Source organism: Sus scrofa, chromosome 4 (assembly GCF_054392235.1).
Source record: "Sus scrofa isolate SSC_HxYL_T2T_F1_AM1 chromosome 4, Sscrofa_HxYL_maternal_Yorkshire_Landrace_v2.0, whole genome shotgun sequence".
Lineage (NCBI taxonomy): Eukaryota > Metazoa > Chordata > Mammalia > Artiodactyla > Suidae > Sus > Sus scrofa.
The window spans coordinates 98,568,301-98,592,246 of record NC_139386.1 but is presented as its reverse complement, the minus strand read 5'-3'; the positions used below and the strand labels follow the sequence as shown (position 1 = coordinate 98,592,246).

The 23,946-nt window shown below is 50.9% G+C and overlaps 2 protein-coding genes across 20 annotated transcripts; one reads left to right on the top strand and one right to left on the bottom strand.

Annotated features, from left to right (window-relative positions):
- Positions 1 to 1,181: 1,181 nt before the first annotated feature.
- On the bottom strand, positions 1,182 to 20,481 carry UBQLN4 (ubiquilin 4). 18 transcript variants are annotated; one of them, XR_014844083.1, is made up of 11 exons: positions 19,431 to 19,568; positions 17,343 to 17,494; positions 16,619 to 16,836; positions 15,786 to 16,048; positions 13,762 to 13,920; positions 7,362 to 7,587; positions 6,120 to 6,259; positions 5,413 to 5,630; positions 5,133 to 5,248; positions 4,747 to 4,970; positions 1,182 to 3,058 (listed from the first exon to the last, which is right to left on the bottom strand). XR_014844083.1 is itself a non-coding variant. In XM_085022775.1 (11 exons), the coding sequence occupies exons 4-11, from the start codon at positions 15,990 to 15,992 to the stop codon at positions 2,988 to 2,990; spliced, it is 1,227 nt and encodes a 408-aa protein (XP_084878901.1). In that variant the 5' UTR covers positions 15,993 to 16,048; positions 16,619 to 16,836; positions 17,343 to 17,494; positions 19,933 to 20,481; the 3' UTR covers positions 1,182 to 2,987. The 18 variants fall into 18 exon arrangements, 12 of the variants coding, with proteins under 12 accessions (XP_084878901.1, XP_084878898.1, XP_084878894.1 ...); XR_014844082.1 differs by having other exon boundaries at positions 4,747 to 4,933; XM_085022775.1 differs by lacking the exon at positions 19,431 to 19,568 and adding an exon at positions 19,933 to 20,481 and having other exon boundaries at positions 5,413 to 5,496.
- LAMTOR2 (late endosomal/lysosomal adaptor, MAPK and MTOR activator 2) lies at positions 19,537 to 23,906 on the top strand. 2 transcript variants are annotated; one of them, NM_001243627.1, is made up of 4 exons: positions 20,457 to 20,732; positions 21,039 to 21,201; positions 23,404 to 23,493; positions 23,710 to 23,906. In NM_001243627.1, the coding sequence occupies exons 1-4, from the start codon at positions 20,665 to 20,667 to the stop codon at positions 23,764 to 23,766; spliced, it is 378 nt and encodes a 125-aa protein (NP_001230556.1). In that variant the 5' UTR covers positions 20,457 to 20,664; the 3' UTR covers positions 23,767 to 23,906. The 2 variants fall into 2 exon arrangements, with proteins under 2 accessions (XP_084876578.1, NP_001230556.1); XM_085020452.1 differs by lacking the exons at positions 20,457 to 20,732; positions 23,404 to 23,493; positions 23,710 to 23,906 and adding an exon at positions 19,537 to 19,879 and having other exon boundaries at positions 21,039 to 21,178.
- Positions 23,907 to 23,946: the final 40 nt, after the last annotated feature.

The window sequence follows — 23,946 nt, the reverse complement described above, 5'->3', positions numbered from 1 at the left end:
CCTTAGGTGTCCTCGTCCAAGTGGATCTTTACCAGCATCTCTATCTTTAGCTGTCCCCAGATTTCTCTAGCTCCCAATCCTTCAGGGCCCTTAAAAGCACAGCTCAGCCTCTCAGCAGCCTTTTCCCAATTGGCAAAACCTGCCTGGACGAAGGGCAGCCTTTAAAGACTTCTTTTCTCTTCGGAGTCCCAGCCAATCTTGTTGGCCCTTTGATTTTTTTTTTTTTTTTTTTTTTTTTTTTTTTGCCTTTTTCTAGGGCCATACCTGCGGCATATGGAGGTTCCCAGGCTAGGGGTCCAATCGGAGCTGTAGCCACCGGCCTGCACCACAGCCACAGCAACACCAGATCAGAGCCATGTCTGCAAACTACACCACAGCTCGTGGCAACGCTGGATCCTTAACCCACTGAGCAAGGCCAGGGATCGAACCCACGACCTCATGGTTCCTAGATGGATTCATTAACCACTGAGCCACATCAGGAAATTCAGCCCTTTGATTTTTTTTTTTTGATACTTTTTTTATGGCAGAACTTGCAGAATATGGAAGTTCCCATGCTAGGGGGTCGAATCAGTTGTAGTCACTGGCCTACGCCACAGCCACAGCCACACCAGATCTGTATCAGGTCTGCAACCTGCACCACAGCTCGTGGCAGCGCCAGATCCTTAACCCACTGAGAGGGGCCAGGGATCGAACCCATGTCCTCATGGATACTACTTGGGTTTGTTACCGCTGAGCCACAATGGAAATTCAGTGATTTTTTTTTTTTGATAAAACTTGACTTGCATGAGATCTGGATGCAAGGGTTTGTTTTGTTTTGACCTTTTAACCTGGGGTAAGAAGGCAGTCTTGTCAAATGATCAGGTGATGGAGCTAAGGACCTAGCCAAATTCTCAGCACTTTTCATACATCCCTCTCTCAGCCCTGACCTATGGGTAGGGGATGGGACCTGCTAACTTAGGGTGTGGCAATGGGGAATGGGGGAAAGCAATCCTTCCCATTCCTAAACCATAGATTATAGATAGCCCCACGATCAGTTATCCCTTTAGCTTTAATGTCCCTGAACACCTGTGCTACCTGAACCCAATTTCAAATTCGAGATCCTACTTTACAAGTGCCCTCTAAAACCAAGAAGCTCTCTTCAGCCAGCCTCCTCTCCCCACAAAACAAACATCACGACACCCTCACAACAAAGACCACACCATTTATTTACAAAGGCCAGTGTGGGAGTTGGGGGGTAGGGAGGGAGGGAAAGCCACACAGACGTCCTCTCCGGATTGTTGGGGCCCCTTCCCACTTGGAGAAATTTCTGTTCCTCTTGCCTCCATATTCTGAGCATTGGGTCCTCGAAGCAGCTGGGTTAAGTAGCAGAGGGAGGAGGTGATGTGAGCCTCCTCTGTGCTCCAATAGAGCCATGTCCAACTCCAGATCAAAGGCATCATCGTTGTCCTCTCCTCTCCTTCCTCAAATAGAACTTTCTGGCCTGGAGGGAAATAGTGAAGAACTCAAAGGGCAGGGGCTATGATGCCAGAGGCAGGGGTCCTCGAGGAAAAGACCCTCTACTATTCCCCGAAAGCAAGTAGGGGACGGGCAATAAGGGCACTGGTCACAGCCCTGACAGCTTCAGAAGGGGGACCCACACTACCCTTGGGCTACCCAGCAGCCAGAGCCCCCGGGGGACCTAGCTCCCCAGGCTGTTCTTTATTCCAGACCTAGATTGGCCCTTTTGCCTACTTCTCTCTGGTGGGGGAGAAGGCTGAACCAGAAGTCAGCAAGGAATCCACCCTCCCACTCAGCTCACATGCACCCATGTGTGTGCATGCATTCATGCACCCACCCACCCACACACACACTGCTGAGACAGACCCCAATCACTTTCATGTCTTTTGAAAGAGTCTTAAATCACGGGTACCTGGAGACACAGGCAGGTCCTGTGTTCATGGAAATGTGTATGTCTATATATAAGCGTGTGTAACTGAGGAAACAGAACCCATATAGCCCCCTGTGAGCCACACTGCTCAGCGCCATTGAGCCCTTTTCTTCAACTCAAATTCCATTGGCATCTCTCAGTCGCCTTTGCCAGGCCTGAGCCTGGACTCTCCGGCCTCAAAGAACGATTAGTGCTTCCATTCCCTGTCAGTTCCAACCTCCAAGCCTTTTACTGAGGCTGTTTCCTCCATTCTCTTCTCCAGAAAAATCCCGCTCCCTTCTCCCCTGTGCCATTCTCCATAGGGCTGGTCCAGGGCTTGTTAATTTCTTCCCCAGAGGGCTGAGTCTCATCTCTCCCTTCAGACAGGGAGAAAAGGCATCTTCTTCCACCTGGAAGTCCTAACAGACCCCCATACAAAAGCGCCGGATGAAGGGACCAGAACAGGGGTGAGGAGGAAAATCACAGCCTGTCTCACCCGCCCCTCATTTCGAGTAGGAAAGTCTAGCATTGGTTAGGCTGGAGATGGAAAGGGATGGGGGGGGGGTGGGGGTGGAAAAGAAAGAAGAGTTACCAGAAGTAAACATAAGACAAAACCCTAGTGGTACAGACGGAAGACCCTGTTCCAATAAACCAGAGAGTCGGTTCCTCCTTCAACTCTGCATGGCCACAGAGAAGTTTGAAGACTATAAAAGGTGGTTGTGGGGCAAGGAGGTGGGGCCAATCGACCAAACTGCGAAAACTGTTTCAATAGCTCTGCTCAAGCAGGACCAGGAGGGAAGATTCAGCAAGAGGGGGAGAAGTACAAGTGGAATTCTCAGAGCTACGGGGCTGGGGCCCCCACCTCCATAGTCGCCCTGCTCTCTGGAGAGGACAAAGGAGAAGACAGAAGGGATGACAAGCTGCAGAGGGTCGGGACTGACAGAGGAACCAAACACTGGCATGGAGGGACGCGAGAAGCAGGAGGTCTGAGCCGAGGGATTAGGAGAGCTGAGAGCCCAGGAGTCTCTCGATAGCTGCGTTGATGTCCCCTCCTGTGGCGATCAGGGCCTGCAGGTTGGCTTCACGATTGATGAAGCCCATGGAGTTGAGCTGCTCCAGCTGCTGCTGAAATCTCACTTCTGGCGTCTGCACCTGGAGGGGACAGGCCTTGTGAAGCAGGCACAGGACCAACCCCAGGGGGCCTATCTGATTCAAGGGTTTGTAATGGAGAGAAGACAACAAGCAGGTCTTTGTGAACATCCTCAGAGTCGACCAGTGGGGCAGAGGTTGGTGAGCTGCAAACAGGGGCCAAGGGACTGGTGCCCCACGTCACTGAACAATTCTGTAATCATAAGCCAGCAAATTCTTTTTTTTTTTTTTTCTTTTGTCTTTTTAGGGCTGCACCCATGGTATATGGAGGTTCCCAGGCTAGGGGTTGAATTGGAGCTACAGCTGCCGGCCACAGCCACAGCCACAGCCACAGCAACGCCAGATCCAAGCCATGTCTGTGACCTACACCATAGCTCGCGGCAAAGCCGAATCCTTAACCCACTGAGCAAGGCCAGGGATTGAATCCGCAACCTCATGGTTTCTAGTCGGATTCGTTTTCGCTGCGCCACAACGGGAACTCCCTTAAGTCAGCACATTCTTAAAATTCAAAATTATAGATAAGCCTCAATCAGCCTAGATTCCTGTTTTCCATCAACACTCTAGAGACGTTAACAGGCACTCCAAAAGCCGAATGTTCTGTGGTCGACAAGATGCATGCTAAACACCACCTCCAAACCCCCTCCTGGCACAATCATCTCACACGGCCACATTAAAGGTCAGAGAAGGGCCCCAGGAAAGCAAGAACCTGTTTAATTTTGTTTAACAATTCAACCAACACAGTTATTTACAAAAGAGAAGGCTTTTCATTTTTGACACTCCTATGAACATCTCCCGGAAGTGTTTCTCCCAAGGGTTGTTTAGGAAGCACTAGCCTAGATCATAAATAGAAGACTCAGAGCTGGAAGGAGCCCAGCCATCCCAGAGGCCCCCAACACGCAGTCCAAGAGGCCTTTCCAATGAGCTGTTTCCACCACGGTCCACACAATTTAAGCTGACCTGGGCCTTGGCGATCCCTTCGTCCAGCCCTTTCTGTGCCTCACTCAGAGCTAGGCACGCTAACATTTCTGTTAAAAGGTTTTTCCCAGATGAGTCATAGAAGCCAGAGAAAGGTTAAGGGGCCTGCCCACCCGAGGTCATCCCCACCCCTCCCTGCAAACCCTAGGCCTTGACTACGTGACAGATGGGGGCTCTGATCACCTCACCTCCCAGAATCCTCCTCTCTTGTCTCAGAGATGGAGACTGCTTTAATTATCAAGAGTCCCCTGATATGAGCAGAAGTGGTATAACAGTGGTTAAAACGTAAATTCTGGAGCCAGCATACCGCGGTTTGAATTTTGGCACCAATACTTACTAGCTGTGTGACTCTGAGCAAGCCACTTAACCTCGCTTTAGTTTTCCCCTTTTGTAAAGTAGAAATAATAATAATAATTTCCTTGCAAGGCTGTAGTGAGGAAGAAAATAAATGAGCTCATATGTCTATATAAGGCACATAGCCCAGTACCAAAGCTGTTGGTAAGTGCTATTACTATTCTCATCTCTATTTTACAGCTGTGGGAACTAAACTTATAGAAGATTGGTAACTTGCCCAAGGCTGGCAAATAGCAGAACAGGAACTAAAACCAACTCTGGCTGACTCTGAAGCCTGCTCTGCTTTTTCCATTCTACTGCTCCCCTTAACACTGACAGGATGGAAGTGGTGGTCTTAGCAGCAGCCCCACTGCCCCAGGTACCTGTGAGTTTCCACTTCCAGCCAAAAGCTGGATCATCTGCTGCATAAGCTGCTGCTGAGCACTGGAGGCCCCTGTTGGAGACGATGTGGCTGGCGCGGCTGGCGAGGAGGTGGGAGCCTCGGGTGCAGACCCGGCACTGCTGCCTGCCGAGGGTGCTGGGGTCCGGGACATCCCAAAGGAGCCAAGGCTGCAGGCAGGAGAGACCAAGAGGTAGGGCACCACCTCTGAGAAAGGGATGGGGACGTGAGATCCAGAGAGAAAAGTGGTTGGAAGAAATAGGAAAAGAGACCCTCAGAGACACAACGGCGATTCAGAGAGTGGTAGAGACAGGGGTTGAGGGGAAGGAGTAGCCAGAACCTTGCTGCCCACCTGCCCTCTACCCTCACCTGGGTACCAGCCCGGGGGCCTCGGTCTGCAAGGTCTGCAGTCCCTGCTGGATCTGCAGCAGCGCCTGCATGGCGCGGGGATTGGTGAGAATGGAGAGCGACTCTGGGTTCTGCATCTGGTGGGAGACAGCAGAGAGAGGCAACAGGAGGTGGCAGGAGAGAGGAGGCAGCCTAGACTCTGAGTCCAGAGCCAGACTCGGCCCCTCCCTTAAGTTTCACCCACTGGGCCGCCAGGTCCACCTTGGCCCTTAACCTCCACCCCTCCAGGCTCCTCGCTTACCTGCTGCAGGAAGACCGGGAGCTGCAGGCGGAGCTGCTCCTGCAGCTGGGGGTTCCCCGCGAAAAGCGGCACGTTCACCATCATCTGCCAGGGTGAAGGTAGTAGGGGGAGGCCTGGGCCTACCCACCCTCAGAATGCCCCCTCAGTCTCCCTGGGCGCCCCCACCACTGTAGGAAATCTGGCCAGCTTTTCCAAGGATCTCAAAGTATCCTGAAGGCCTAAGTGGGACAAGTGAGAGGAAACAGAACTATCCTGTGGAGGAGCACAAGAGTCAGGAGCCAGTCTGACGACAACGGTGATAGCTAACATTTCTGGTTACATGGGGTTCGCTCTGGGCCATGACATGTGCTAAGCACTTTATTTTAGTTTATCATTGTCCCACAGCAGCTTGATGTGGATCTCGGTTCCCAGATCAGGGATTGAACCCGGGCCACAGCGGTGAAAGCACCATATCCTAACCACTAGACCACCAGGGAAGTCAGCGCTTTATGTCATTAACTCATTTAAGCCTCACAACTCTCCGAGGCAGGAGCTATTGTTATTACCATTTTACGGACGAAGAAGCTGGGAGGTTATATGACTTGCTTGGCTCACACAGCTAGGAAGTTGGCAGAGCTCAACATACAAACCCAGGCAATCTGGCTCTGGAGGGTTTTGATCATGACAAGTAACGGCCCCAACACGCTCCCCTCATGCCAGGTCCATACCTGAGCAGCAAAGTCAGGGTTCTGGGCAAGTGTCTGCATCATGCTGCGCATGTAGGGGGCCGATATCACGTTCTGCATCAGCTGGGGGTTCTCAGAGATCTGCTGGAGGAGGGCCTGCATTTCTGGGCTGTTGAACATCCCTAGGACAAGAAGGAGGAAACCAATAAAACAAGAGAAAAGGGGTCCAGGTGGAAACCAGATGCCTCACTTCATCTACCTCACTTCAGACACTGAGTGGTTACAAAACACAGAAAGGCAATGGTGAAACGGGCACCCAAGTAGAGGGGCAGGGGTCCAAGTCTCTCTTGACTCCAATGTCACCTCACCCTGCTTTGGCCTGGCTCCTTCCACACCTACTTTCCTAAGGACAGGCCAGTTGCAAACTGGGTCTGATTCATGCCCCTCTGGACTGTTCCTGCCACAGGTTCAGATGATGTCAGAATTGAAAGGATCTGACGAAAGATCACCTAGACCGATGATTTTCAAATTTGTCTTAGCAGCAGAGACCCTGTCCTCAAACCAAGTCTCTCTTGGAAACCAAGTATGTCAGTGGTCTGGTTGGAGCTGGGGCAAGAGGCCTGGAGCCTTTCCCATTTGGTCTTCTCTCATCCTGGAGATAGTTCAGGCCCCTCAGGACTCAGAAGTACAATTTTAAAACCATGCATTAGGTTCAAATCCCTTATTTAGAAAATAAGCACACAGAGAGGAAGAAACTTTCCCAATCAAGACGTCTCTCATGGTACAGAGAAATCAAGGCATCTACCACACATCCTTAGGGCCATAGGTATGTATAGTCATAGTCCAGATTAAACAGGGCATCTCCCAGGGTTGAGCAGTGCACAACCTGCACTTCGGTACGAGGCAGCTCTGCATGTCCCTCTCCCCCAGCCTCACATCTACCTGTCCCGATTCCTCTCCCACACACCCCCTTCCCAATCTGACCCACTTACAATGGAGAGTACCAGTGGTGTTGAAACAGCTTATGAGGTGGGGCCTACTTTATTCATGAGCCATTACTTAGGTTACTTCTAGGGACAGAAGGACGGGGTCAGAACCAACCCTCACCCTCTGAGGGGTGGAGCCACCACTCCAGGCTGCAGACCACCCCCCACCCCACCCTGTGGCTTCAATACAGTCTCACCTCTGTCTTCGATATTCTGGAGCAGTATGAACCCCATTCAGTCCTGGGACAGAGGGACTGCCCTGGTGACCCCACTAAGCTCCTTCCAACCTAGGACATACCTGACCCCAGGCTAGCCGCATTGATCCCAAAGGGGTTCGAGACTGTCGGGTGCACCTGGCTGGTCCCCGATCCTCCGGTGCCCTCCCCACCGGACCCGGGGGCCTGGGAGGTGGGGGGCGAGGGGCTCCAGGGGTTAGGGAGGGGCTCTCGATTCTCAGTCCGCAGAGGCTGGGAGGATGAGCTGTCGGAGTTCCCGGCCAGGGAAGAGAAGGGATTGTTGCCAAACTGGGAGGAGGGAAAGGTTTTGGGTTAAGGACTGAAACAAATCAGGGATAAGGGCTAGGCCCTTTCTTTCCTCTCACCTAATAGCCTCCCCTACCCCAGGAAAGGGAGAGAGATCTAAGACCTTGTAGTCCTCAGGTCAATTTCTGACCCCACGATAGGCAGCTTCACCCTTGTCCTGCAGAGTGGGAGCTGGCTGATGCTAATGACTGGATAACTGAACCCCTCAGATACCTGGAAAGGGCCCATCTCTCCTGCTGGCTCTGAATATTTGGTTTCTAACCTCCTCTATGCTCTCCAGTGCTTTACACATACCCTTCCTGTTGTGTCATGAGATATTTGTTTTCCTTGGTTCTTAAGAGGCAGAGACAACGCCAGACTCACCTTTGGACCCCTGGCCCCTGACACTAGTAGGTGCTCAATAAGTAATGACTGGCTTGATGGGACCTGGCTCTCTACTCCAACCCTGATTTGTCTCCAGCTCTCCCTTTTCCAGCCACCTTGGTCCAAGACTAACTGCAGAATCCTCTCCCTCACCCCCAGGTCCTCCATGCAGCATTCTGTCCATCCAGACACACAATGGAGCCCCTTAATGTGACACATATCTGGCTGAACCCACCTCCGTAGGTCTTCTCCTCCTTCTGTTGCTTCCTCCATGTAATCTCCTCTTTCCCCAACCCTCCCTGCCTATCTCCTCAGCCTGTCTGCTTCAGTGAAACAGTCCCCTCAGCACCAGGCCCTGCACCGTGGTACCCAGGATCATCTCAGGGTCTGTACCCGCTGTATGGTGGGCTGCCCAAGCAGCACCTGAACCTCCCTCCTCTGGGCCTACCAGCACCCAGGAAACAGCTCAGTCCAAGGTGGGTGCTGGCTGAGGGAGTCCCAGACCGCATTCCCTTGCTCAGCTTCCCTCTCCTGAGTTCCTGGGTGGTCCTGACCCAAGCAGGGGGTGCCTGAGCAGCCTCGGCCCCTCCCTGCCATGGAGTTTCACATCCAGTCTTTTCTTTCTTTTTTTTTTTTTTGCTTTGCTTTTTAGGGCCTCACCTGTGGCACATGGAGGTTCCCAGGCTAGGGGTCGAATCAGAGCTGTTGCTGCCAGCCTACGCCGCAGCCACAGCAATGCCAGATCCAAGCTGAGCCTGCGACCTACACCACAGCTCAGGGAAACACCCGATCCTTAACCCACTGAGCAAGACCAGGGATTGAACCCACAACCTCATGGTTCCTAGTCAGATTCATTTCCACTGCACCACGATGGGAACTCCCCAGGCACGTTTCCTGTTTATCCGAAGTGGGTCATAGGGACCAGGGCTGATGAAGGACTCTCCTGCTCTGAGCTGCAGTTCCTTCGCCTTAGCAGATGCTTGTTCAGATAACAGGGCTTGCAGGCTAGGGTTTATGCACCAGTTTCGGTCTTTGTCAACATTTCAGATTTCCTGTTCTGGTAACTTGCCTAGCACCCAACCCTACCTAGTTCTGGGTCCTGCTTTGCTCTTCTTGGTTCACCCTAAGGATTGAACCTCTTTCCCTGAATTCCCTAAAGTGATAACGGCTGCCATTTATTGAGCACCTACTATGTGCCTGAATCAATATCCCTTTTTTTGTTTGTTTTTTTAGGGCCAAATGTGTGGCATATGGAAGTTCCTAGGCTAGGGGTCAAATCGGAGCTATAGTTGCAGGCCTACAACAGCCACAATGACGAAGGAGCTGAGCCACGTCTGCAACCTGCATCACAGCTCACACCAATGCTGGATCCTTAACCCACTGAGCAAGGCCAGGGATTGAACCCACATCCTCAAGGTTACTGGTTGGGTTTGTTACCACTGAGCCACAACGTAAACGCCCTACAACATCCTCAAAGTGTGATCCTAGGACACAAATAGTCTCAAAGTGTGGCCCTAGGACCCCTGCAAGGTTTAAAAGCCATTTTTTATAATCCTAAAATGTGATTTGCCTTTTTCACTCTCATTCTCTGGAGTGGAGTTTTCCAAAGCCTACATAATAGGTGACATTGCAACACAACGAATGAAGAAGCAGATCTGAGCATCCAGCAGTCTTTTTTTTTTTTTTTTTTTTTTTTTTTTTTTTTTTTTTTGTACGTTTACGGCCATACCTGAGGCATTTGGAAAATCCCAGGCTAGGGGTTGAGTCAGATCTGTAGCTACCGGCCTACACCAGAGCCATAGCACTTGGGATCTGAGCCACATCTGTGACCTACACCATAGCTCACGGCAACGCTGGATCCTTAACCCCCTGAGCAAGGCCAGGGATGGAACCCACATCCTCATGGATACTAGTCAGGGTCTTTACCACTGACCCATGACAGGAACTCCTTCAGCAGTCTTGTAGTAAGCTAGACATTTAAGAGATGTGTGAAAATGCCAAACAAGGCCATTCTTTGCTATAAAGTTTTGTTTTGGAAAATAAAGTTATTTTTCAAAAGAACATGCTATTTTATGATACTGTGTAAAGGATTTATGGTATTTTTAAGCATTGTTATTTTTTTATTTTTTATTTTTTGGTCTTTTTTTTGCTATTTCTTTGGGCCACTTCTGCGGCATATGGAGGTTCCCAGGCTAGGGATCTAATCGGAGCTGTAGCCACTGGCCTACGCCAAAGCCACAGCAACGCGGGATCTGAGCCGTGTCTGCAACCTACACCACAGCTCACGGCAACGCCGGATCGTTAACCCACTGAGCAAGGGCAGGGACCGAACCCGCAACCTCATGGTTCCTAGTTGGATTCGTTAACCACTGTGCCATGACGGGAACTCCGCATTGTTAATTTTTTAAAATTTTCAGTTTTAACTTCAGATATAGTGAGTATCAATAGACCTAACCCACACAAACAAACGCTCTTTGGGGTCCCCCCAAATTTTTAAGTGTATAAAGGGGTCCAGAGACTAAAATGACTGAGAACACTGCTATACTACATTGTCTCAAGGAAGCGAAGACTCAGGGAGGTCAAGCAACTCACTTAAAATCACACCAGTAAAGAGCGATGATGCAGGAGTTCCTGTCGTGGTGCAGTGGAAGTGAATCCGACTAGGAACTATGAACTTGAAGGTTCAATCCCTGGCCTGGATCAGTGGGTTAAGGATCCAGTGTTGCCATGAGCTGTGGTATAGGTTGCAGACGCAGCTTGGATCTGGCATGGCTGTGGCTGTGGCGTAGGCCAGCAGCTATAGCTCTGATTAAACCCCTAGCCTTGGAACATCCATATGCTGCAGGTTCGGACCTAAAACAAACAAACAAACAAAAGAATGATGATGCAGGTATCTGAATCCAGGTTTGTTGATGCCAAATGCTATGTTCCTTCTGTTTTTTTTCTTAATGCTATGTTTTTTTAGCCGAACCAGTGGTTCTCACATGTTAGAGTACATCAGAATTAGCTGTGTACTTGTTATAAACTTTGCCCCACTAGTTGGGTTTTTTTAATTTTTTTAATTTTTTATTTTTTTATTTTATTTTCCCACTGTACAGCAAGGGGATCAAGTTACCCTTACATGTATACATTACAATTACATTTTTCTTCCCCACCCTTTGTTCTGTTGCAACTGTTTTTTTTTAAAACAGGTACATGCATTACTTTGATATACATTTTTTTTAATAATTTTTTAGTTTTTTTATTTTCCCACTGTACAGCAAGGGGGGTCAGGTTATCCTTACATGTATACATTACAATTACATTTTTTCTCCTACCCTCTCTTCTGTTGCAACATGAGTTGATATACATTTTTAATTAAATACTTAAATAAAGTAAAAGTTAAATTCCTTTAAAAACTCACAGTTGATCCCTATCAGCACTTTCTAAAATTTGCAAGAGCAATGCTAAGGTGGGGGAGAGGGAGAGGTTCACCCTACCTGATGCCCAGACTTAAGTAAGACAATGTGGAGTTCCCACTGTGGGGCAACAGGACTGGTGGTGTCTTGGGAGAATGAGACACAGTTTGATCCCCCAACTGTGGGTTAAGGATCCGGCAGTGTCACAGCTGCAGCTCAGATCTAATCACTGGCCCAGGAATTCCATATGCCACAGGGTGGCCAAAAAAAAAAAAAAAAGAAAAATGGAGCTCCTCTGTGGCTCAGTAGGATCGGAGTCATCTCTGGAGCACAAGAATGCAGGTTCGGTCTTCAGCAACTGCAGCTTGGAACTGCCCAGGAACTCCATATGCCGCAGGCCAGCCAAAAAATGTAAAAAAAAGAAAAAGAATAACAATAATGTGGTATCATTGCAGGGACAGAGTTAGCAAGGCACACACAGTCATTTGTGGAGACCAGGTATAGGACAGAGAGGGCATGAACAAGGAAGCTGTTGGGACTGGATGGGCCACTCAGGATGTGGTGCTTGCTCCTTTCCACAAGGAAAAAGTAACGTGAGGTCCCACCCTCCCACCTGGGTGCTAGTTAGGGGTGTGTGTCCAGTTTGTGAAAACCCATCATGCTATACACTCAAAAATAAGTGCATCTTGGAGTTCCCTTCGTGGCTCAGTGGTTAACGAATCCAACTAGGAACCATGAGGTTGCGGGTTCAATCCCTGGCCTTGCCCAGTGGGTCAGGGATCCGACGTTGCCATGAGCTGTGGTGTAGGTCACAGATGGGGCTCGGATCCCGCATTGCTGTGGCTGTGGCTACAGCTCCAATTAGACCCCTAGCCTGGGAACCTCCATATGCTGTGGGAGCAGCCCTAGAAAAGGCAAAAAGACAAAAAAAGTGGGGGCATCTTTCTGCAACTATTCTTCAATAAAACATGTTTCAATGTTTTCAAAAAGCAAGCTTAAAATTATATGAACGACATGATAGCACTTAGAGAAAAGTCAAAAAATATGTAAAATGATACCACAGGTTATTTATGGATACATACACAGGTAATAAAAGAACTGAAATGACCAACACCAGCTTCAGGGTGGTAGTTAGCTCCAGAGAGGGAAAGAGGGGTGTAAGATGGAGAAGGGGTATGTGAAGGCTGCGATTCTGTCTGTAATAGTGCATCTGCTAATATTGAATATGTCTACGAAAACATACAAGATACTAACGACATTTGTTAACTCTGGAAAAGAGGTGGCTGGGAGATGGAAATAGGAGGGTCCCTTTTGTACATCTTCGTTGAGCTTATATACATTTCCACAGCTTTTTTTTTTTTTGGCTTTTTTAGGGCCACACCCACAGCATATGGAAGGTCTCAGGCTAGGGGTCGAATGGGAGCTGCAGTTGCCAGCCACAGCAACGTCAGATCCGAGCCTCAACCTACACCACTGGATCCTTTAACCCACTGAGCGAAGCCAGGGATCGAACCAGCATCCTCATGGATACTAGTTGGATTCTTAACCCGCTACGCCACAATGGGAACTCCCATTTTCCACCCTTTTTTAAATGCCCTTTTGTTTATTTTGTATAACTCTTGAAGGTTTTTTTATTGGCCATGCCCGCAGTGGCATGTCAAAGTTCCCAGGCCAGGGATAGAACCCATGCCACAGTAGTGGCCAGAGCTGCTGCAGTGATAATGTGTAATCTTAACCTCCTGCGCCACAAGGGAATTCCAACTTTTGAGTTTTGAAATGTATAATGTATTTAGTGTAAATTAAACTTTAAAAAAGAACCCCTAAAGACACTGCAACTATATATATGGCAACATGTCAGGGCCTCAAGGATATGAGAGAATGCTGTATTTTTATCTATGCTTTTTGTATATTTGGAAAGCATTCATAAGGCATTTTTTTTAAAGTATATATTCCCAGGGCCTGATTCCAGAGATTGAGTCAATAAGTAGCTCAAAGGTGGGGACTAAGAATTGCACTATGAAGGTCCGCAGGTGATTCTAATTCAGGTGATCTGGGGACCACACTTGAGACACACTGTGCTAGGGTTGGCTGTTTGACCCCAGGCCTGTCCCACAACCTTTGAGCCCTTGGTGCAAGAAGTCTGTCACATCCCTTGGGCGCTGCGCCTCCCCCATTTCCCTAGCGAACTCTGCTATCTTCTGCCCTAGTGCCTCGCTCCCATGTCAAGTTGGACCATCCCTGGCTCTGCACTGTGAGAACCACTTTCAAGCCAAGGCCCACCCTCAGGGGGCAAGGAAAGGAAAGAGGAGCAGGCAGCACTTTAGGCTTGCCGGGGTCTGGGAGCAGGTAAGCCCAAGCCCAGACTGCCCTTCCACGGCCCAGCCCCTGGCCCTACCTGTTCCCGGGCGGCACTAAACATGGGCTCCTGGATGTCCGTGTACATGCGGCGGAGGGCATTATACCCTCCGGGGATGCTCTCCAGGTTGCTCAGGGCCCGGTCCTGGTTCCGCATCATCTCCTGCATCATGGCTGGATTCCGAGCAAGCTCCATCGTCTGGAGGAAAAGGAAAAGGGAGAAAATGGTCCTGGAACTAGGGGATCATCAAGCTTGGAAAAAAGTGGGCCCTAAGGAGGGGGACTGCATTAGAATTAGGTCCAGGGCCCAGGAACTGACCCAAGTGGCAGGGAGTAGGGTGAACTGGACTTTCTTCCTCTACTGTAATCTTGGCTTCCACTCTGCCTCCCTGTGGGTATTCTGGCTGGCTTTTGGGGATACAATGACCCCAGACGGAGTGGGGGCTCAGGTTTAGTAAGGCCCTCAGGTTTAGTGGATCCTCAGAAGGGTCAGGGAGCACAAAGGAATAAGAAAGGACAAGAGAAAGGAGGGGAAGCAAAAGAGAAAATTAATATCTACTGAATACAACACATACAGGGACTAGGCTAAGTAATTTACAGAATTCAAGTCATTGAATCCCCATGATAACCTTCTGGTGTAGGTTTTTCTGACACTATTTAGCAAATGAGAAAATAGGCTCAGCGACTGACTGCTTGGGACACAGCTAGTTAGTGGTAGAGACAGGGTTTCAGGGCCAGGTAGGTCTGTCTGACCGAGACCATACTATGGCTCCTGGTAAATAACTGCAAGTTGTGGGGGCGGGGGGCGGGGGGGGAGGATTTAAGCTGGGACAATGCTACCAAGACTTTCCAGACCCCACCCTAGGTCTTTGGCCTGACTGAACCAGAAACAGAATGGGAGCTTTTTCTTGGGAGCCAGTGGCTCACTCAATGAGGAAGGGGTGGCCTATGTCAACTCTAGGGGACAGCAGCACATAACAGAGAAAATAAGCATAGCTCATTCATCTTGGAATGCCTTCTTCCCGTGTCCTTCTTCCCAAATTTGCTTCACACTTGCCTCTTCTTAGACACTTCCACGTCCATGACTAGACTCTGATCTCTTATCCCACAATGCATTCATTTAATAAGTATGTAACAAGAGACTACTACATCCCAGGCATTATTCTAGGCAGTGAACAAAACACTTGCAAATCCCTGTCCTTCTGGAACTTATCTTCTGGTAAGTCCAGCAGTAGTATCCACAGCTCTCCGCTGAGATCATCTACCCCCCATCTCCTGGTGGATGGCCATGAGATGGAGCTCCCAAAGACCAACCAACACCAAACCACCTCCCTGGGTCGCCCTTACCCACCTGGCCCCACATATCCCCAATTCTTTCATTCCCAGGCCTCTGCATTTGCTGTCCCTTGGCCCTGAATACTCTTCTTCTTCTTTTTTTTTTTAAGACCACACCTGCAGCATATGGAAGCTCTTAGTCTAGGGGTCGAATTGGAGCAACAGCAGCTGGCCTATACCACAGCCACAGCCACACAAGATCCGAGCCCCGTCTGCAACCTACACCACAGCTCATGGAAACACTAGATCCTTAACCTAGTGAGTGAGGCCAGGGATAAAACCCACGTCCTCATGGATCCTAGTCGGGTTCGATCCCGCTGAGCCATGACAGGAACTCCCTGAATACTCTTCTCTTTTTCTTCCTCTGGTTCATTCTTCCTCTTTTGGATCTCAGTGTGGGTGGCACTTCCTTTAGGGCCTCCTCTGAGCCCCAGGGTAGGGTCAGGAGTCCTTCTGTGTGCTCCAAGGGGATCCTGTGACTGTCCCTATGATAGCACTGACCACACTATATTTTAACTGCCTGCTTACTTGTCCCACTTCCCTTTGAGACTAGAAGTTCCTGGAAAACTAGGATCTATGTCTTTTCATCACTATACCCTGTGTTCAAAACATGGCTGCTGAATAAATGAATAGATGAACAAATCAAGGTAGAAAAAGGTGGAAAAAGGCCAGACAGGGTATAGGCAGGGCACAGGTGTCCTCCACACCCCAACCTTCTCTCAGACCCACCTGCCTCATGAGCTCAGGGTTGTTGAGCATGTGGCTGATCTCAGGGTTTCGCTCCATCAGCTGCTGCATCTGAGGGTTGGCCATGATCATGTGGCGCATCAGGTCAGGGTTAGACATCATGTCCTGGACCAGGGGGTTCTCCATGATCTGCGACAGCATCTCAGGATTGGACATCAGCTGCCTCTGCATCTGCTGCTGCAGTTCCATGAAGTTGGCGGAGCCCAGGCCCAGGCTGCCCAGGCCCAGGATGCCCCCAAAGCCAGCTGTGGGGAGGGGGCAGGGTCACGGTCTGTCACAAGACTCTTCCCCTACGTGGCCAGAGTCACTGATCAGGACTCCACGATGGGCCCTCTGCTTCTCACATCTCCCTTTGCCAGTCATTTCCACAGCCCCAGCCCTGATCTGCTGCTGGCAGAGAGATGTGAGCCTACTAGACCAAAACCTCTTTGATGGCAAAGGCTGACAGTCAGGCACAGCACTGAGCACAGAGAGGGCAACTGGTGATGGCCTAGTGAATGAGCAAATAAATATTCCCCAACTGGCCACTGTTAACCCACTTTCCCCAAACACCAATATCCTCACCTAGGGTTCCACGTATCCCCAGCCCCATATTCCTCCTCATGCTTAACATTTTGCCATGCTCCTTCTTCTGGGAAGCCCTCAGAGACTGGTTTCCTGTCCCATTTGGCTCAAGTACCACTGTCTGGAACCCTATGTCCAGGGGTCCCCTATCTCCACTGGGCCAGGAACAGGGACTATATTTTCTCCTCCTCCTGGCTTTCCCCAACTCCCCAGCCCCGAACAGGACAGTGCCCTCCTTCCTAAGGGCTTACAGAGTATGGATGCAGTGGCACTGGGAGGTCCCTCCCCAGTCCCTGGGGAGGGACCTCCTCCACTGCTCCTTCGGCTTCCACTGCCAGTATCCGAAGCGGCACTGCCAGAGGTGGAGGGCTGGGCAGGGGTGGCGGGTGAAGCAGGCGTGGTGGAGGGTGCTGAGGCTGGGTCTGGAGTGGAAGGGGAAGAAGCAGTGGCAGTGGTCTGATCTTGAGCCCTGAGGACAGAAAGAAAAATCCTAGTTGAAGCGAACACAAAAGGGAAGACAAGGATTTCTGTTTGCTATGCAGCTAGGGCCCTAACTTCCTAAGCAACCCTGAGGCTAAGGCAGGGTAGTGCTGCAGGGAATCAGTAAATCAGACAGAGGGAGAGAAGAGCCTTTTTTGGGGCCACACCCACAGCATGTGGAAGTTCCAGGCCCAAGGATTGAACCTGCCCCACAGCAGTGACCCAAGCCGCTGCAGTGACAATGCCGAATCCTTAACCCACTAAGCCACCAGGGAACTCCAGGATCCTCTATCTTCGGGGCATTCAGGGAGAGGTAAGTCAGGTTCCTTTCCCCTGGAGATGAGCTCACAGGGCTTTCTGGCAATCCATCCAAGAGGCACCTTCCTGGGCCTTGGCAAAGGCCTTAGATGTACAGTGGAACTACGGGTGACAAAGCATCAGTGGGGGTAAAAAAAGCCCAACCCGAAGCTGGACCTGCTCCTCTCCTGAACTTACTTCTGAGGGGTCTTGATGACCAGATGGACAGTGAGCCCATCCTTGATCCCATGCTGGTTCAATGTGTCCCCATCCTTGAGGATCTTGCCCGCGAAGATCAGGACCAGCTGATCCTGCTGAGCCTTAAATCTCCGGGAGATTTCCTCTTTGAACTGTGATCAAGAGGCAAAGGTCACTGTGGAGGCTGCCTGGGCTCCACCAACAAGGGACTCTGCCGCTTCTTCAAGAGCCTCTGCTCTAGTCTTGGGAAGTCCTTTCAGCGGTTCTAATTCCACTCCTCTAGTTGCAATAAGCAGCTCCTTTCTGAAGGAGCTGGACTAGAGAGAGCTCTACCCTGGGGACTCCCACCCTAGAAACCCTTTGCTCCTTCTTCTTTTTTTTTTTTTTTGTCTTTTTAGGGCTGCACCCGCAGTGTATGGAAGTTCCCAGGCTAGGGGTCGAATTGGAGCTGCACCTGCTGACCTATGCCACAGCCACAGCAACTCGGGATCTGAGCTGCATCTGCGGCTTACACCACAGCTTACGGCAACAATGGATCCCCAACCCAATGAGCGAGGCCAGGGATCGAACCCGTGTCCTCGTGGATACTAGTTGGGTTCATTACCACTGAGCCACGAAGGGAACTCCAAGAAAGACTTCACTTCTATCTGCCACTCCATCTTCAGTCCCTCCACCCAGTTCCCCGTGAGGGTACTGCCTAGGCAGTTCTCACCATCCCAACTCCTTCAACAGCCTTGGGCCCAGGCCCTGTCTCCCTTCAGCCTTCTCTTCTCAGACCCCAAGTCTTTTTCCTCTCTTTATTTCCAGTGTTCTTGTGACAATGATGATAAACAGATCCCACTTATTTATTTAGGTATTTACATATTTATTGGCCACATTCACAGCATGCAGAAGTTCCTGGACCAGGGTTCGAACCCAAGCCACACAGTGACCTGAGCCAAAGCAGTGACAACGCCAGACCCTTAACCAGCTGACCCTTAACCAGTTACCAGGTAACACGTTATTTATAAAAGCACTAACCATTCAGAGTCTAAATCCCATGAGATACATGTTAACAATTATCTCCATTTTAAAGACAAGAAAACTGAGAATCAAAGCAGTTAGGAAACTTGCCCCGGGCAGACTGGAACTTAGGCCTCGATACCGAAGCCCAAGCTCTGAACCAAAAACATGGATCCTCTCAACTAGAGCTGATACCAAATTCAGCTTTGCAGCGAAAATGATTTCAATTCTGGAATGGAGTCATTTTATAAGGTTGGGGGAAGGGCAATAATGGCACTAAAAGCTGGCTTGGAAAGAGTTAAGACTCTACATCTATCCGCAACCCCCCTACCAACCCAAACTTACACTCTAAGTAAAAACAGTGCACTTGCTAAGCAAAGGCAGCTTCCAGATCCCTCCTTCCCAACCAGAAAGCCTATCTTAGCCCCGCCTCTGTGAAATTCTGGAGCCGCCACAGGCGGGTGGTGAACACAGCAATATTCCCTCATTCAGTCATTCACCACATTTTTCTTGAGCACCTACTGCACCTTGTGTAAATCCCAGAGGGGCTGAGAACCAAACGCAACTACCTTGATTTGAAAGAGTAGCAAAGATCCCGGCAGAGGGAAATCCTCCCCCCGCACCGGCCGGGCGTCAGAATGCTGGGCGTTCTCTGAGACGCACAGTAGAAGCCTGGAGCTTTCCTCGCCTGCGCCCCGCGCCCACTATCCGGCCTCCGCACCTTGCCCGGCTCCCACCCTGCCTCAGCGCCTCGAACCCCCGCTAGTAAGCGGCGCAAACACGCCTCTCCAACACAGGGTCCTTCCCCCTTGCCTGTGCAAGGTGTCCTCTTCCAACTCCACCACGCCCCCAGACCAGGCCACAAGGCAAACCCCGGCCTCCCTTCCCAAACACGCGCCACGCTACCCCGGATCGACCTCGCAGGACGCCCCCTACCCGCCGCCTCTTCCCTCCCGCTTCCCCGAGTGCCTGCTGGGCCCCCGCCCTCCTCTCCCCGGCCCTCCCATACGCCCGACGGTCTCAGAGACACCCCCCTCTTCACAGACCACTCCTCCGCACCCCCCCAATCCCCACCACCCGTACTACCTCCTTGACCGAGGCTCGATCGCAGATCACAATTTCCTCCTTGTCCTTAGGGGTCTTGACGGTGACCCGAATCGGGGGCCTCGTCTCGGCCCCGCTCGGCTCCGCCATGCCGCCGCCGCCGCCGCCACCCGGCCGCCCGCCAGCCCGCCCCGGCTCCTCCTCCTCCCCGCCCGCCCGGCGGTGCTCGGCTCCGGCGCCTCCAACACTCCCCTCTCCCCTCCCCTCCCCAAGGCTTCACCGCCCCCTCCGGACCAGCCGCAGCCACAGCGCCCCGGGCGGACCGGGGGGGCCACTGCAGCGGGGTCCGCCCAGGGCCGAGCCCGGGGTCTGCAGCCTGGGCAGGGCCTTGCTGGGCGGCGGCCCCCAAAGGGGCTGCTCCGGACAGGGGCGGGAAGCAAACTCTCCGGGAGAGACCACCGCCCGTGGTAGCCGGTCCGAGTCGCGCTGAGGTGCCAACCCCCCGCCCCCGGGCCCAAAGCTACCCGCCCCCTCCGCGACTAACTCTTTCTCCGGGACAAAGGACTTTCTGTGTCGCCGCTTTATCTCCGTTCCCTATGATAACTGGTCTTTCTTGGAAAGCCCAAATCCTTTCCAGGCCTGAGGCTTCTCCCGACTTGGAGGCTGAATTTTCCACTTCTGGATATCTACCTAAAACCTCTTCTGTAGGATTGACTTAATTCCCCTGAGGGTAGCGGCCTCCAAGAAGTCTATTCAGTACAGTTCCAGAGACCTGGATTTTTGCCTGCATGGCCTTTCTGAGCCTATTTCCTCAATAGCATCTATCTCCTCATCTCACAGAATTATGCATAATGTAGAAAATTGCTTTGAGAAGTAACCCAAGGTATGCCTGACAAGTATAGGAATTTTGTTTTCTTTTAATTACTGAATCGTGGATTGTCAAGCAGATATGACTCCTCTGCCCGAGAGGGTTAAATGTCCTTCCAGTACTGCCACTATCCTTTTACTCCCGCTCTTTTCCCCCATAACCGCGTGGTCTCACTGGAAAGGCGAACTGTAGTTCCCAGGGTGCCTCGCGAAGCTTCGAGGAACTACAATTCCCAGCGCCCCCCGCGGTGAGGCGGGGTTGAGTCAGAACCGCACAGTCAGGCCAGGAAACTACAACTCCCAGGAGTTCTGGAGCCGGGCAGCTGGACTACGGGAAGCGGCAGGCGGAGGCCAGTTATAGGAAACTCCGGGATCAGGTTGTGAAAGCCCAGGGTTAGGAGCCACAGGCATGCTGCGTCCCAAGGCTTTGACCCAGGTGCTAAGCCAAGCTAACACTGGAGGTGTCCAGAGCACCCTGTGAGTGCGGACCGAGAGGCCGAGCGGCGAGCACTGGAGTGGGGCTGCGCGCGGCTCTCCGAGGGAGGGGTGGGGAAGGCTCTCTGGGAAGGGAGGAGGTGGCAGAGGGGGCAGCCTTTGGGTGAACCGGCGAGAGGGCCACTCTTGAAAGAGAAACTGACGTGCTGGGTGTTTGGGGCATGTTCTAGGACACACTCAACCCAGACCCTTGCTTTCTAGGAGCGCCGGTGGGCGAGTTGGGATGGAAAGTCAGGTATTTTACTCCCCATCCTGAGCACGTTGATATCCGTTCTGATGCTTTTCCAGGCTGCTGAATAACGAGGGATCTCTGTTGGCCTACTCTGGTTACGGGGATACGGACGCCCGAGTCACTGCAGCCATCGCCAGTAACATCTGGGCGGCCTACGACCGGAACGGGAACCAAGCATTTAACGAAGACAATCTCAAATTCATCCTCATGGACTGCATGGTATGGAGAGGGGAGCCATTTCCTCTGTCCCTAAGGGGACCCCCAAGGGGCACCCTGGACCCCATCCTGGATGGTTGGGGCCCAGGGACAGGATTTCTGGAAGATTACTAAGAGTTGGTCTGCAGCAGCATTTATAATAGGCAGGACCCTATGTATCAAGTGGTGATGAGGAAGGAGTATTGGACCCGAGGTCTGGCTGGGTTCTAGTCTCAGCCAGCCACTTGCCATTTGTGGAACCTTGGGTAAGTCACAAGCTTTTTTACCACATCTCCAGTGTGAAAATAATCCCCACCACCACATCACGCACACAGGGTTGTTGTGATCAAATGAAAGGGTAGGTGTAAACTGTAGAGTGATATGCAGACACAAAGTGTTGTCATCTGAGATTCTCAGACTCAGAAGCATGGCAAAGTGTCCAGACCCTAGTCCAGTTCCTTCAGTTTACAGAAAAAGGAGATAAAGTCCAGAAAGAGGAAGCGCCATTAGACTGAATTTCTTGGGAACAGAACCTGTCTCATTCACCTTTATATCTGTTCAGTTAACAAATTTTTAGGTCCTTGCAGTATTCTCAGGACCTGGGAAAAAAATAGCAAACAGGACAAACAAAAACTGCAGCCCTAATGTCTCATATATGCCTTAAAATAAGTAAAATATGTATGTTTGTAAAATCAGTTCATAAATATGTTTTGTAACATACATACATAAGTTTAAAAAGTAGTATGTGGAGTTCCCGTCATGGCTCAGTGGATTAAGAACTAGTATCCAGGAGTTCCCGTTGTGGTGCAGCAGAAAAAAATCCTACTAAGAACCATGAGGTTGCAGGTTCAATCCCTGGTCTTGCTCAGTGGGTTAAGGATCCAGCGTTGCCATGAGCTGTGGTGTAGGTCGCAGACTCAACTTGGATCTGGTGCATTGCTGTGGCTGTGGCATAGGCTGGCAGCTGTAGCTCTGATTATATCCATAGGCTGGGAACCTCCCTATGCTTCGGGCGTGGCTCTAAGAAGCAAAACAAAACAAAAAACTGGTATCCATGGAGATGAAGGTGGATCCCTGGCTGGCTCAGTGGGTTAAGTATCCGGCATTGCTGCAAGCTGCAGCATAGGTCTCAGATTCGTCTCAGCTCCCATGTCTGCTGTGTCTATGGTGTAGGCCAGCAGCTGCCACTCTGATTCCATCCTTAGGCCAGGCACTTCTGTATGCTGCAGGTGCGGCCCTAGAAAGAAAGAAAAAGTAGTATGTTAGGTATTGAAAATGCTGTGGAGAAAAAGCAAGGAAGTGAGAGAGGGACAATATTATTGCAAAGGGGACAAGTCATCATAGATCTAAAGGAAGCTGGCAAGCCATATGGCTGTCTGGGCGAAGAACATTTCTGACAGAGAGAACAGTAAGTACAAAGGCCCTGAGGCAGAGGCACAATGATGCCTGGTCAAGAATCAACAAGGTTGAAGTGGCTGGAGTAGCGAGAGAATGGGAGAGGTTAGTAGATGAGGCCAGAGAGGCAGGAGATGCAGCATCTGATTCTAAGCACACAGTGGATATTTAGTGAAAGTTTTCTGAGCCAAACTGAAAAGTCCCCAAGAGTGAACTTTCCAGAAAGAATTGCCAGTGGAACTCAGTCAGCAGCCTCTTCCTTACTCCCTTAACCAAGGATGCCAGTTCAACTGATGACTCCTAACTAGTGATTCCTAGGTTGCCTGCCCTAGAACTGGTGATCTAAGGGCAATAGCTTTCAAGTGTTTTGACCACAGTGCAGCCATAATAAATATATTTTAAGTCAGAGTATCCCACTAAAATCAAAGTTTCCTAAAACAGTACTTTCCTTACTGTATGCGATGTACTTCATTTCTCTTTTTTTTTTCTTTTCAAAGCTGATCAGCCTTCTTAATTGAACTAGGGTCAGTTAATCCCTTCCTGTCTATTAGCACCCTCATCAACTAGAGTGGGATAGTTGAGAAGAGGAGAAACTGAGCTTCTGGGAGATTGAGTTTCCCAGGGTAACTTGGTTAGTAGGTGGCTGTGCTGAAGCTGGAATGGGCTCAGGACTCCATGTCCAAGGCTATGGCCAAAGTCCCCCCAGCTGAAGCTCCTGCTGTGCCTGAGACATGGAAGGAAGATACAGTCTCTCTCAAGAGGAGCCCTTGGGGAAAGAGGGGGTAAAGGATGCAAGTAGCACATCACATCCCATGATATCACCCCCACCAGGAAGGCCGTGTAGCCATCACTCGAGTGGCCAACCTTCTACTGTGCATGTATGCCAAGGAGACTGTTGGCTTCGGAATGCTCAAGGCCAAGGTGTGTATGTGCCCATCTTTGTACAACCCTGGGTCCAGCCTTCATGCTCTACCACTGCGTCCACTCCTTTCCCCACCACCTTCATGTCACCCAGTCCGTGTCTGGGATGGGCTCACAGGTGGGGGCCGGGGGCCCGGCATTAGGAGGAGACCTGAATTTAAGGTGCCTCTGGTGGCAGGCCTTGTGTGGGACTGATTTCTCCTCCCTTTCTCGCAGGCCCAGGCCTTGGTGCAGTACCTGGAGGAGCCTCTCACCCAAGTAGCAGCATCGTAATGGACATGGGTGGAAGCAGGGGTCAGAAAAGAGAGATGACCATTTGGAGGGGCAGGGCCCCCTGGTGAAACCTCCCCCTGGACTTTGGGGGGAGGGTGGGACTTTGTTTTTCCCAAGAATAAACTTCAACTCCTGTCTTATGTCTTGGCTGCTCTCTTGGATGGCGGGAATCAGAGGAGC

What these genes read in the sequence shown, in the direction of transcription:
- UBQLN4 (XM_085022766.1), bottom strand. Translation starts at nt 19,538, where the DNA reads ATGGCGGAGCCGAGCGGGGCCGAGACGAGGCCCCCGATTCGGGTCACC. An exon ending in TTAGTGCCGCCCGGGAACAG is followed by an intron (nt 7,588 to 13,761) that starts GTAGGGCCAGGG and finishes CCCTCCTCCCAG; the next exon opens with TTTGGCAACAATCCCTTCTC. An exon ending in ACCCTGACTTTGCTGCTCAG is followed by an intron (nt 5,497 to 6,119) that starts GTATGGACCTGG and finishes TCACCCTGGCAG; the next exon opens with ATGATGGTGAACGTGCCGCT.
- LAMTOR2 (NM_001243627.1), top strand. Translation starts at nt 20,665, where the DNA reads ATGCTGCGTCCCAAGGCTTTGACCCAGGTGCTAAGCCAAGCTAACACT. An exon ending in TCATCCTCATGGACTGCATG is followed by an intron (nt 21,202 to 23,403) that starts GTATGGAGAGGG and finishes CACCCCCACCAG; the next exon opens with GAAGGCCGTGTAGCCATCAC. An exon ending in TCGGAATGCTCAAGGCCAAG is followed by an intron (nt 23,494 to 23,709) that starts GTGTGTATGTGC and finishes CCTTTCTCGCAG; the next exon opens with GCCCAGGCCTTGGTGCAGTA.